Below are 13,794 nucleotides of genomic sequence, written 5' to 3'. Positions count from 1 at the left end.
ATCCCCAAGAATCGTATTTTTGCTTGTTCATTCTGACATCAGTGTGTCACACATCTGTGAAATCGAATATGTTTGGGCTTGCTAGTCCTTTTGTCTTTCCTCACTTGCCTGTTCTTGTGATTGTACAGGTCATTACCTTAACAGTTGGAAACAACCCCACAATCACCAACACTTTTCCAGCGGTTGAGCCCGTTGTTGTCAAGTTCATCTGTGCCGTCCCTTCACGATTCACTTTGACTCCTGTTTATGGAAGTCCTCAGCTGGATCTCGCCTGCCCTTTGCTGCAACAGAACAAGCAGGTGGTAAGTCTGTAAAGTGATAGGAAGAAAATATGTCCTTCTAACTGAAAAGTCGGTGCTTGGAATTCCACATAAAGAACCTGACTGCTGCAAGAGCAGCAGTGACTTTGGTGTTGTGGGCCATGCTTGTGTGGTGGTCTGTTTCTGTAGAGAGAGGCTGTTTCTAATGGAAGTAGAATCATAGAATGGCTTGTATTGCAAGGGACCTTAAAGCCCACCCAGTTCCAGCCCCCTGTCATGAGCGGAGACACCTCCCACTGGATCAGGTTCCTCAAGGCCCCAACCTGGCCTTGAACACCTCCAGGGATGGGGCAGCCACAGCTTCTCTGGGCAACCTGCCTGCCTCACCACCTTCATTGTGAAAAATTTCTTCCAGACGTCTAATCTAAATCTTCCCCCCGCTAATTTAAAGCCATTCCCTCTCATCCTGTCACTACAGGCCCTTGTAAAAAGCCCCTCTCCAACTTTCCTGGAGCCCCTTTAAGTACTGGAAGCTGCTGTAAGGTCTCTCCACAGCCTTCTCTTCTCCAGGCTGAACACCCCAACTCTCTCAGCCTGTCGTCATAGCAGAGGTGCTCCAGCCCTCTGGTCATCTTCATAGTCCTCCTCTGGACCTGTTCCAACAGTTCCAAAGTACTTTTTCCCAACACCACTTCATCTGAATCTAGCTACTCCATTGAGTGTAGAAAAACATATTTTACTGTACACTTACTATTACGTGTGCATACATTGATGTTTGTGCATGTCTGGTTAGTAAAGGCACAAAGACTGCTGATATGAGATTGCACAGCACGCAGAGACAGGGCGTGCTGTGCAGTGACATCAGATGTATTCAGCTTTGCCAACCTAAGTTATAGTAATTTGACACTGCATATGCGTAGATTACCAAGCAGAAAGAACCTTTTCTCCAGCCTAATGAGTGAACTAGATAATCTTTAAGGTCCCTTCCAACCCAAACTATTCTGATTCTATCATTCTGTGTTGTCTGCTCAGTAAACTCTGTGTTTTGTCATCTTAATATTACTGGGCGAATATTAATGTCATCCTGCTTTTGTAAACTTGCAGTGGGGATTGCTGAATCATTTTAAGTAACTTCTATGTAGTAACAGGACGAGGAGGAGTTTTTTGTGTATTACAGGTCGTTTCAGAGTTCACTTATTCTTCCAGTTCCATTGTGTGTTCGATGGACTCCATCAGTACGCTGCTATCACTAATGCATTGCATGAGATGAACCCTACAAGTTTGAGCAATGTCTTTTGCTCACCAGCAGTATTTTTCATTATTTGTTTGAATCCCAAAGACAACATAGTTGAGCTGTGAGGTTCAATTCACTGGCTAAAAAGAACCCCCACGCTCCCACCTGCAAACTTGCAGTTGAAGTACAGCTTAATGACTTGGTATTGATGGCTCATTTCACGAACATTACTCATGTAATGAGTGTTAGAATAAATAAAATGGAAGTCGGCATACATTTTTGTTTCTTTTAGAGATTAAAAAATATTCTTGCATCTGTTCAGTTCAAAGTATTTGTTCTCTTTCAGGTTCCTGTTTCAAATTACCACAATCCAGTATTGGATTTGGCTGCATATGACCAACAGGGCAGTAAATTTGATAACTTCAGTTCTCTTAGTGTTCTCTGGGAATCAACAAAAGTGTCCTTAGCTACTATTGCGCCTGATATGCCAATGGAGCTGACTCTGAAAGAAGATGGAAGTGGTCAAAAGAAAATGCACGGTATGAATTAGTTTAAATGAGCATTTCGTTATTTGAAGTAGGTCAGGATTAAATCGATTTGGTAATGTCTGAGCTTGATTAAAGAAGCTCTTGCAATTGCGGTCATATTTTGGCTTTTCCTCAATGTGCTTTTGAAGTGTGCATTACTTAAAAACAAAACCAAAAAGAAGCAAACCCAGTGCCTAGAACCTTACTTGACATTTGTTTAGAACAGTAACAGAAGAGGTGAGCAGTGTAATTTCATCTTTTTATTCTCCGTAATGACCTTTATTTGAATTTTTATTTGGTTGTAGGCTTACAAACCGTTGTAGTTCATCATCAGTCTGGAACAGCTGCTGTCTCTGTGACCGCGACAGGATACCAGCAATCCCATCTCAAAGCAGCGAAAGTGAAAATACCGGTACTCGGAACTCTGGTTTGTTGGTGCTTATTTCCTGATGGTGTTTAATGAATAGTGTTCCTGTGTATTTATTTCCTGTGTGTATAAGAATGTTAAAACAAGGCAGCTCCATAGCTGATTCTGAAGACAGATTTGTTCTACATAGTTTTTATAACATTCATGGCAGTCCCTGCTTTCTGTTGCACTGTGTTCTTCTCTCCATACCAAGTACATCCAGTTCCTTTTGGTTGTGAGGTTTGGGGTGGTTTTGTTAACCCATCCGGGCAAGGGGATCACAATGAATTGTTTGACTTGGTTTTGTTCCGATTTTGTTTTTTTAATGAATTAGTGCATCTCTGCTGCTTGTCCTTCACCAAAGTAACTGTGTGCCTTGTGCAGCTGGCCCTGGGGACTGTAAATGTGTTATTTCCATGGCAAAACTGAGGAGAAAGGTTCTACATCAGCAAAGCAAAAGCTGATGCATATCCTCACGTGAACCATATGTAAGACCAGCTCTAAGACACTAGTTCTACAGAAGGCAGAGACTACTCATACAGCGTCAGCCTTATGCATGGGCTCTGATTTTGTAAATCATTAGCCACTGCCTGAAATGCTTCAGTTTGTAGATATTCGGTGTAGGGAAGAACAATGTTAAAACGTAGGCAGCATAGATGTAAACATCCTATAGCCTAGATTTCTGTCAGTATGTCTAAGGTTTGGCGTCTGGATGGTGAATTATTTTGGGAAGATCTGTATTGTCAGTTGGTTCTTGCCTTTTCAGTGAGATTTCCAGTGTGCTCTTAGAATCATAGAATAGTTTGGGTTGGAAGGGACCTTAAAGATCATCTAGTTCCAACCCCCGTGCTGTGGGCAGGGACACCTCTCACTGGCTCAGGCTGCCCAAGGCCCATCCAACCTGGCCTTGAACACCTCCAGGGATGGGGCAGCCACAGCTTTCCTGGGCAGCCTGGGCCAGGGCCTCACCAATCTCATGGTGAAGAAATTCTTCCTAATGTCCAGTCTAAATCTGCCTCTCTCCAGCTTGTACCCGTTCCCCCTCGTCCTGTCACCACAAGCCTTTGTGAACAGTCCGTCCCCAGATTTCCTGTAGCCCCTCAGGTACCGGAAGGTCGCTAGAAGCTCTCCTCTGAGCCTTCTCTTCTCCAGGCTGAACAACCCCAACTGTCTCAGCCTGTCCTGGGATGGGAGGTGCTTCAGCCCTCTGATCATCTTTGTGGTCTCCTCTGGACCCGTTCCAACAGCTCCATCTCCTTCTTATGTTGAGGATTCCAGAACTGGACACAATGCTCCAGATGAGGTCTCCCAAGAGAGGAACAGAGAGGCAGGTTCCCCTCCCGCCCTGCTGGCCGTGCTGCTTTGGATGCAGCCCAGGACACGGTTGGTTTCTGGGCTGTGAGCGTGCACTGCCGGCTCCTGTTGAGCTTCTCATCAACCAGCACCCCAAGTCCTTCTCCTCAGGACTACTCTCAGTCACATCATCCCCCATTGTGTACAGAAAACAGAGATTGCCCCGACCCAGGTGTAGGACCTTGCGCTTGGTCTTGTTGAACCTCATGAGGTTTGCGCAGGCGCACCTCTGCTGTCTGTCCAGGTCTCTCTGGATGACATCCCATCCTTCTGGTGTGGCAAGTACACCACTCAGCTTGGTGTCATCCGCAAACTTGCTGAGGGTGCCCTCAATCTCGCTGTCAGTACCATTGATAAAGATATTAAACAGCACCGGTCCCAGTATGGACCCCTGAGGGACAACACTTGTCATGGAAAGCACCACTTGTGCTTTCTTGTTGGAAGGCATGGCATGGGTGCATTTTTACTGAAGAATTTGACTATAACTTAGTCAAAATTACTAGTTGATAGACAGAGTTACTTTGCCACCCAAGATGTCATAGAATCATAGAATAGTTTGTGTTGGAAGGGACCTTAAAGCCCATCCAGTTCCACCCACTGCCATGGGGAGGGACACCTCCCACTGGCTCAGGCTGCCCAAGGCCCATCCAACCTGACCTTGAACCCCTCCAGGGATGGGGCAGCCACCACTTCCCTGGGCAACCTGGGCCAGGGCCTCACCACTCTCATAGTGAAGAAATTCTTCCTAATGTCTCGTCTAAATATTTGGTTCTGTATCATTTTTTCTCTTTCAAAAATTGAGATGTAATAAGGGCACTTGGTGTTCTGCAATAATTTTGTAATTAGGTGTGCTCTGCTTTGTTAAACCAATATTCAGCATTTCTTAAATTTAGAGATAACCAGAGAAATGAATTCTCTGAGATCTGCCTCGAGTTCAGAGAAGTTTATTTTATTTCAGGTTGGGTTACATATGTGTAAAATGGCACCAGTTTCCTTTGAAATTCTAATCTCTTGATTTAAGTTTGAGAATTTTTGGTGGCTGAAGAGCAGTTGTAGATGTCACTTCTGCTGCACTTACGTAGGGTGTTGTGTTGTTTCTCTAACTTAGGTGATTTTTCTGCCTTTTCAAATCCCTTGGAAATGGACTGCTCTGTTCTGCTTTCAAACCTGTCTGTGCTTCTTTATGACAGACAAGAACTCAATGGTTTAATATGGTGTGTTAAGATGGTTTGATAGTTGTTCCATTTTTAGGTGGAGCATGCTATATGTCATTAGGGAAGGAGGATATCCTTTCTACATAAAGGGAATAATTCTTCGGATTAGGTGGAATGGGTGCATAACATTAACTTGCTCTACAAACATTGTCATCTGCTCCAGTGTTTCTGTAGTTACATTTAAGGAAGAATTTCTTTTGGTGGCCTGATAGGAAGAATCCTATAGAGAAGAGCTTGAAGTAGAAGAACACATTCTTTCTCTGTGCTTTTTCATTTTACATGAGCTTATGACGTGTCTCTGAGTGCATATCCTGTCTGTGTATCCCAGACTCCATTAGGTGATCTTGCTGCACCTTTGTTCTTTGTCTTGATTGGAGATGCAGAATATGGCAGTGTCCTGTGTTTGACCTTACCTGTACGAGGGAGCTGTTAGCTGAGCCATTACTGGGTCTTGTGGACAACTTTAACCTAGTCCAGTTCTGGCTCTTTGCTCATCTGCTTTAAGCTTCCTTAAGCATGTACAAGAGACCTGCACTCTTTTCTGACTGTTTGCTCTAACAGCAAGAATTGTTTCTTGCAGCGTGAACCTCTTCTACCAGTGTCTGCCACTGTTGAACTGATTCTTGTGGAAGATGTCAAAGTGAGCCCTACTAATGTTTCTGTTTACAATCACCCAGACATACAGGTAAGGAATGATTCTGTTACTTTCTTCCAGTACTTAAATAGGGCCTACAGGAAAGCTGGGGAGGGGCTCTTGATGAGGGAGGACAGGGACAGGATGAGAGAGAAGGGTTTTCAGCTGAAAGAGGGGAGATTGAGATGAGATGTTTTGCTGTGAGGGTGGGGAGGCCCTGCCAGGTTGCCCAAAGCAGTGGTGGCTGCCCCATCCCTGGAGGGGTTCCAGGCCAGGTTGGATGGGGCTTGGAGCCCCTGATCCAGTGGGAGGTGTCCCTGCCCATGGTAGGGGGTCGAACTGGATGGGGTTTGAGGTGCCTTCCAACCCAAACCATTCTGTGATTCTATGATACTTTCTAAATGCAGGAGGAAAACATGAACTATTATATCATGTGGGGATAGGGGTACCAGTTTTAGCAAGGTCCTAGGAAGATACAATCTAATTTTGGATTCTTTTCTGGTTTTGCAGGTAGAACTTTTCATCAAAGAAGGTTCTGGCTATTTTTTCATCAATACCAGCGTTGCAAATGTTGTAAGGGTGGCTTATGAGGAAACTGAAGGTATTGCTTTGGTGAGTGAAGTGTTTTGGGTTTTTATGTCTTTTTGGCAATCTGAATCATTCTGCAGTTCCATCGCCATTGGTTGTTTTCCAGTAGGCATCAGTAGAGAGGCAATAACTGAATCTGGGATGTGTCTGCTGCTCACAGTCAAGCTTCAGGCAGGGGATCTTTGTGCTGACAATTTCAGGTGTAGTGAACTGTTTCATTAGCGTTGTGATGTGTGTATATAGTCTGTACAAGATAAAAGCCAGCACCAAGTTGTTCTTTACCTGTAACACTGTGGCTGTAAAGTATTCCTGATTCCATAAACACAAGATGAAAAATAATGTGACATAATTATTCAGAAGCGTTACAGAAATACGAAGTGATTTCTGTAACTGAATGATAATGGAATATTTGTTGTAGGTCAGTACTGAGACCTTCAAGTTCTTCTTCCATTGCTAATTTAGGATATTTTGCTATCACAGTGTTTCATCATGATTTAGTGATTAAATATGTATTAAAAGTTTATTTTTAATTGCCCTATTAAGTTTTTCATGCACTTTTCCCCTAAAAGTTGCAACTGCACTACAGTTATGCTTGACTACATCCAGACCTGGGATGCGAGATGTATTCTACAGTGAACAATAATCAAACTATCTATTTGCATTGTAGCTTTCATTGAACAAGGACTGGAAACGACACAATTTATTTTAAAGAGCAGTCTTTACAAATTTATAATTTTCAGATTTATAATAAATGACATTGATGAAGTTGTGAAATAATGATGATAAATTTGCATTTTTTTTGTTGTTGAGAACATGAAGTATTGGTGAAATATTTTGCCTCTATCTGTTGAAAGTGTAAGGTAAAGTGGGAATATTTTTTCCAGCAAAGCCAGCTAGGCTCAGAGGTGGAGAAAAATTAGGAGAAATGAGCTTCTTTTTGTTGATTGTACTGTGTTTCAGCTCTTCATAGTTCATCAGTCAGCTCTCCATCGTGGGGTTAGTGAGGCTTTAACTGATATACACATGCTAATTTCAGAACAGAGTAGTGAGCTTCAGTGGAACAATGCCAGCAAGATAAGCTTTGCAATGTACAAAAGGAGATTTATTTTAACTACAGTGGATTAAAGGAGAGAAAACTCCACTTTTTACACATTGGAAACCGATTGGTGGGGAGGACCTGCAACGTGTAATCACCCACATTTTGAAAGCTTTATTCCTGCGCCCTGTGCTTGAGCTAAATCCCAGCATTGCCCCTGGGTTTTTCTTTCCATGGCAGCCAGCAGAATGCTCTGAGTAGAAAATAAGCAGATTCCAGTCAGTGGCAGGATGATGGCATGGCAGGGAGCAGCGGGGCCAAGCTGATAGGGGATGGTTTGCCGTTAAACTGCTCTGAGAAACTAAATTCAAGTTCTCTAGGGCAGCGATTCTCAGACTTTTTACTGAGGCTACCCAGGATAAATCCTATGCCTCTTACCCTCTTTTGGACACAGCAGCTTTTCCTGGATGTGGGCTGTAGCATGAGGGAAGAATGAACAGTGGCAGATGATGACATACAGTGTGTCCTAGGGAGCCATGGGATGCCTGATAGGAGATGAGAACAGAGAGGTGGCTGGGTCACAAACAGTTTTCCTAAGTTCATAGACTCATAGAATGTCCCGAGTTGGAAGGGACCCACGAGGATCATCAAGTTCAGCTCCTGTCCCTGCACAGGACAACTCCAACATTCACACCATGGGGCTGAGGGCGTTGGCCAAAGGCTTCTGGACTATTGCCAGGCTCGGTGGTGTGACTGCTTCCTTGGGAGCTGTTCCAGTGCTCCACCACCTTCTGGGGGAAGAACTTTTTCCTAATGTCCAACCTAACCCTCCCGTGGCACATCTTCCTGCACCACCCTCAGGTCCTGTCCTTGGTCATGAGAGAGAAGAGCTCACCACCTGCTCCTCCTCCTCCCCTTGTGAGGAAGCTGCAGAGCACGATGAGGTCTCCCCTCAGTCTCCTCTTCTCCAGACTGAACAGACCAAGTCACTTCAGCCACTCTTCACACGGCTTCCCCTCTAAACCCTTCACCAACTTTGTGACCAACTACACCAGTAGTTTTAGATCCTTAAAAGTTGTGGTAGCCTTGCTTTTCCCTTTTGTCTCTCTGCTTTGATACCTTCTTTTCTCTGGTCTTCTAGCCCAAACTGAGCTCTGTTACATCTTTCCCCTCCTTGGTCGTGCTGGCTGCCTCCTCTTGGCCACAGCCCATCTTTGCTCTCCTTGGCTGGATGTCAATACATGCTCCCAACACCCGTATCAGCTGCACAGGTTGGGAACTGCTGCAGTTCTGAAAGCTGATAACTGTTCAAACTTTATATTCTCTTCTGTTTTGGGCCAAAAGACAGAGTGATATCCTCAAAGAGGAAAATATCGACTCTTCCCACTGCTTTTCCTGCTGATGCCTGTAGGGCTGCCAAGGAATGCTGTGGATTTTAGTAGATCCCTTTGAACTGGGGGCCTGGCTTTCTACCACCCCTTAAGAGAAGGCTGAGGGGAGACCTTATCCCTCTCTACAACTACCTGAAAGGAGGTTGTAGAGAGGTGGGTGCTGGCCTCTTCTCCCAAGTGACAGGGGACAGGACAAGGGGAAATGGCCTCAAGCTGCGCCGGGGGAGGGTCAGACTGGACATTGGGAAAAAGGTTTTCACAGAAGGCGTCATCAGACACTGGAACAGCTGTCCAGGGAGGGAGTGGAGTCACCATCCCAGGAGGTGTTCAAAAGGCAGGTAGATAAAGGTGCTCAGGGACATGGTTTAGTGGCAAATAGGAATCGATGATCTCAGAGGTCTTTTCCAGCCTAGTGATTCTGTGATTGTGCTGGAGTTCATCTTAGTAAGGCAGATGACTACACAGAATAGGGCACCGACACCTGGAGTGAAGGGATCTGTGAAAGTGGGGAGCATAGCTGGGATTGTCCCAAGGTGTGTGGCCAGGGCAGGCAAGCTGCACGGGAATTGCAAAGACAATGTTAGCAAAGTGTGGATGCGCAGCCTTCGGAAAGTGTATGGAGAGGCCTTGGGGACCTGTGTCTAGTTCTGAGGGCTTGTACTTGTATGCAGAGGTTTGTTCCTTCGCTCTTTGATTCTCGCTGTATTCTGAGAAGTGTAATGCATATGTTCTTCGTATAAAAATTACTAAATATTCATAATGCTTATAGGAAAGAAATTGCACATTTGTCCATTGCCCTCTTGCTTGGGAAGATCTGCTGCGAGGTTTTAGCTATTCATTCTGTTTCAAAGCAATAACTGTAAAGTATGAATCTTGTATGAAGCAATACTAATGCTTTATAAGCATAGTCTCTGTTGCGGAGGTTTTTGGCCCACTATAGTTTTGGGTTTCACTTCACAAAGAAAATTTTGATTGCTCTGAATGAGTTGTGGTGAAGGTTTTGTCCTTCCAGTGGCAGAAGGAGAATAACAGGACACCAGACTGCTTCTCGATTAAGATAGGTTGATTTAGCTGCTGCCCAGAGGCCCAATACTGTGATACTTTTTACATATACTTTGCAGTTTTACTTTTAATTTGGTGGAAGAATTATCTGTGTTTAAGGTTTGGAGACTTCTGCATCCAACCACGTCTGCCCTGAAAGTGATAGAAATGTTATCCTATGAATGACGAATGAAAATAAGAAGTGCTGTAATAGAATTTTCTTTTGGCATTGCAGGTGCATCCTCTGCTTCCAGGATCAGTGACTGTAATGATTCATGACTTGTGCTTGGTTTTCCCTGCACCAGCGAAAGCTGAAATTTATGTATCTGATGTACAGGAACTGTACGTCCGAGTTGTTGACAAGGTTAGTAGCTTTGAAACCAGCGTTGTTAGCTGATTCCTTGTGCTAGTCATGAACATAAAGGCAAGACCTGTACAAGATGACACGATATAGTGGTTTGGGCCCTCTGCCGCAGTCGTGTGACCTCAAAGAAATGGTTTGATCTCCCTGTGTTTCTGTTTCTTGCTCTCAAATTCACCTTTTAAGTCTTTCAGAGTATCCATTGTGTCTTACTTCATGTTCTGTGTGGCAGCAACCTCAACTTTTGCATTTACACAGCAGTGTTAATTCGTAATTTATACAAACGTGGTCATTTACATTTCCTGTTGTTTAAAGTGCAGGAGAGCAATTCTTTTAGGAGTAGGTTTTTGCCACAAGGTCGTTTTCCATATGTCGTCTTTTTAAAACAAACAAAAGAAAAAATTCCAACTCACTTTACTTGCCTGCTTGTGTGCATCTTATACAAAATAAGTGTGGATATTTCTGGATATTTTAATTATGCCCTTGCCAGCTGAAAGACCTGAATTCATTTATTTAATTTGACGCTAACCATAGCTGGCAGGGATTAGTCTGTAAAATCAGTGCTAATCTAACCTTGGAGCTTTATCGCTAATACCCTACTGAAAGTATAATATAAAATAAAATCAAAACTTTTATACTAATAAGTGAGAACAGTTTAAATGAAGAATGACTGGATGTCACTGTGTTTCAGGTGGAGATTGGAAAAACTGTTAAAGCTTATGTCAGAGTTCTGGATGACTCCAAGAAACCTTTTCTGGCAAAATACTTTGCTATCATGGATCTAAAACTAAGGGCAGCATCTGAGATTGTTTCGCTTGTGTAAGTTTGTGGGTTTTTTTAATCTGCTAATTGTTTATAGACAGAATAAGCAAAAACTGAGTGTAAGTATTGGCTTGGAGGCATGGTTTTGTACAGTGACCAAGGTTTTATTTATTTTCTTTTTGTAAAGTTTTAATTACCTGATAAATGGTAAAAAAAAAAGATTATGTGTTGGGCAGATCGCCTAAGCTAACAGTCTAAATCTTATTGCCTGATGAATGAGCCTGTTTTCTTATGTAAGGTTGGACTCGAAGGTCTCAAAGGCCTTTTCCATCCAAACAATTTGATGATTCTGTTGCTATAATATTTCATGGAGCCTTATGCATTTTGGAAGCAGTGACTTGGCAAGTAATGTCAGATGAAGAGTTCTGTTTGTGAAGACATATCTGGTCATATCAAACTCGTTGTCTGTTACTTAACCTTCTAGAAACTGATAGGCTGAATCATCTTATTGCCTCGAAGCTCCTTATTTTCAAGACTCTAAGTGCAGTGATTACAATCACAGAAAAAAGTTTTAGACTGTTGATTTCTAGTGTTGAGACAATCAGTAAAGAGTGTTCTGCTGTGCATGCGGTGGTGTGTAGGTGTGTTTGCGTACACCACGCAGTTCTGCTTGGCTTTATCTATCCTAATCCAATAGAGTGTCAAGGTATGGAATCAAGGCTTGTGCCACAATTGTCCGTAGTGGTCAAATTGTTACTGGGCTCCCTCACAGAGATTTGTTCTGTTCCAGCCAACACTCTGGTTTCATTTGCATTTCAGGTATTTCATTTTAAGATAAAACACAGCCTACAAAGCCGTTCCATGATGTTACGCATAGAAATGTGACGGTTGCCTTCATTTCACTTAAGACATGGTCACTTAGCGGTCTTTCACAAGAATGACTATGTGTTAAATAAATTCTTTGATAAATCCTTTGTGGTTGTTATTCATGTAATTTATCTGGTGAACTTCTCTCCTGCAATGTGTTTCTTCGCTCCAGCCCACTCAGTGAAGCTCTCGATGACCACACTGCTGCTTTTCTCGTGCATGGAATGGCCATCGGACAGAGCAGTCTCATGGCAACTGTTACTGACAAAAGAGGACAAAGGATCAACTCTGCTCCACAACAGATTGAAGTAAATAGTTTCAGATAAAACATACATGTAAACACTATCTGTGTTATGACAGAACGCAACAGGGTTTGTAGTTAATTTATAGCGTAGTCTTTAATTTGCCAGAAAAATTGTTCTGTCCAGAAGTGATCCAAATGGTAGTTTGTTTCAGATTTCATGGTGGTTCTTAACTGTTAAGTTTCTGTATGCTTGATTTACTGTAATTAAGCAAGTGAAGACCCAGTCTTACACTTGTATGTATTGTTTTGTGACATAATTAATGTAATTGAAATAGCATGAGGACAACTATTTGTATCTCTATTTTTAGGTCTTTCCCCCATTTAGACTACTGCCAAGGAAAGTGACCCTAATTATTGGGGCCATGCTGCAGGTAAGGTATCTCCTTACATATTTTCTTTCTTCTGTAATATCTGTTTTACAATAAATGTAGGTAACCTAATTTTCAAGAGTCGATATTCAGCTTGGCTGAACTGCGTTCACACTGACTGCTCCTCCTAACAAGAATAGTTGCATTCTTGAGCCACCTCCCGTTTTACCGTGTTGCCAGATCAAAGGGTTTGGATTTATTGGTGTCAAGGGAGTGTCAGCTTTTCCAATGTTAAAATACCAATGTTAATAAATCTGTCCCCTCTGTGAAATTAAGCATAGTGGGCTACCTCTACAAACCACAACACAAAGCAGAGCTGTACCATGTGTGGTGAGAAGAATGTGAGGTGCTTTGTTCTGAAACTCCTTGGGCTGTAGGTAGCAGCAGTCTATCATGTTTTGTGTTTAGCTCATGTATTTCCTAGTCCGACATCATGCAAGGACTAGTGTGCAGGAGAAATAAGCTTTCAGATGCCTCAGGGATGGTTCAGTCAGCCTTTTCTTACTGAAGATGTTGTGGTGCTGAGCAGGAAAGGACTATACCCTGTAACATTAACCGATCAGATTTTTGTTCTGATTAATTTTAGTTGTTCTCTGTGCTATTAATTACAGATCACTTCAGAAGGAGGCCCTCAGCCTCAATCGAACATCATTTTCTCCATCAGCAATGAGAAGATTGCTTCAGTGAACAACACGGGACTTGTCAGAGGAATGATGGTTGGGAATGGAATGGTAACGGGAGTGGTGCAAGCTGTTGATGCAGAGACAGGGAAGCTTGTGGTGGTGTCTCAGGTAATATTTTAGGATGCTGTTTGGAGCTAAAAGAGGCTCTTAACTCATGGGTTTGTCTCAAAAGGGACAAATATTCTTTTTTGCATTAGTAATGTTACCTTGTGCACTTTCTTGGTTTCCTTAATGAGATGGAAAATTAGTGTTTCTTACTCTCTGGCCTTTGTATGTATGCATGTCCTGGCACTGGTGACGCTTCCAACTCAACACTAAACCTTGCTGTACCTTAAAGTTCTACTGATATCCCAGGAAGACTTTATGAACAGTCCATTGAGTATCTTTAAAATTGATTAGCAAATCTAGAAAAGCCCTTCTTCTAAAAAAGCCTTTCTAAAACAGGAGGAGGTTATCCTTGCTTTCATCACTATAGAGTTTAGCAGCTTCTTATGTCAATAGGAGTCAGAAGATAATGGTTGCCGAAGGAAAGTGTTGTTTTTTAAGCAATAGACAGGCTGTATAGAGAGCTGTCATTCTGTGCTGCAGTTTGAATCCATCTACAAATTTCAACCAATAAATCCCTGTATTCTGTCAGAATCTCTGTTTGGATAATTTCCTGCTAGCTGAGCGTAAGGGAGCCGTTGAGTAGACCTATAAGGGAGCTCAAGTCCTTGGCACTTGCATGAGTCTAAGAACAGGAAAACTTGAGCCAAATCTTATGGC

The 13,794-nt window shown here is 42.9% G+C and overlaps 1 protein-coding gene across 5 annotated transcripts in view; it reads left to right on the top strand.

Annotated features, from left to right (window-relative positions):
* NUP210 (nucleoporin 210) overlaps nt 1-13,794 on the top strand; it is a 74,958-nt gene that overhangs the window by 36,925 nt on the left and 24,239 nt on the right. For 3 of the 5 annotated variants that reach the window (XM_054076427.1, XM_054076424.1, XM_054076425.1), the window contains exons 16-25: nt 129-302; nt 1,841-2,033; nt 2,327-2,448; nt 5,575-5,679; nt 6,139-6,240; nt 9,920-10,048; nt 10,737-10,864; nt 11,847-11,982; nt 12,287-12,349; nt 12,958-13,137. In XM_054076427.1, coding sequence (XP_053932402.1) covers nt 129-302; nt 1,841-2,033; nt 2,327-2,448; nt 5,575-5,679; nt 6,139-6,240; nt 9,920-10,048; nt 10,737-10,864; nt 11,847-11,982; nt 12,287-12,349; nt 12,958-13,137 — 1,332 coding nt within the window. The remainder of the gene's footprint in view (nt 1-128; nt 303-1,840; nt 2,034-2,326; nt 2,449-5,574; nt 5,680-6,138; nt 6,241-9,919; nt 10,049-10,736; nt 10,865-11,846; nt 11,983-12,286; nt 12,350-12,957; nt 13,138-13,794) is intronic. The other 2 variants (XM_009566999.2, XM_054076426.1) reach the window with 1 other exon arrangement.

The sequence above is a fragment of the Cuculus canorus genome, chromosome 11, assembly GCF_017976375.1.
Source record: "Cuculus canorus isolate bCucCan1 chromosome 11, bCucCan1.pri, whole genome shotgun sequence".
Taxonomy (NCBI): domain Eukaryota; kingdom Metazoa; phylum Chordata; class Aves; order Cuculiformes; family Cuculidae; genus Cuculus; species Cuculus canorus.
This window is presented reverse-complemented; position numbering and strand designations above follow the sequence as displayed.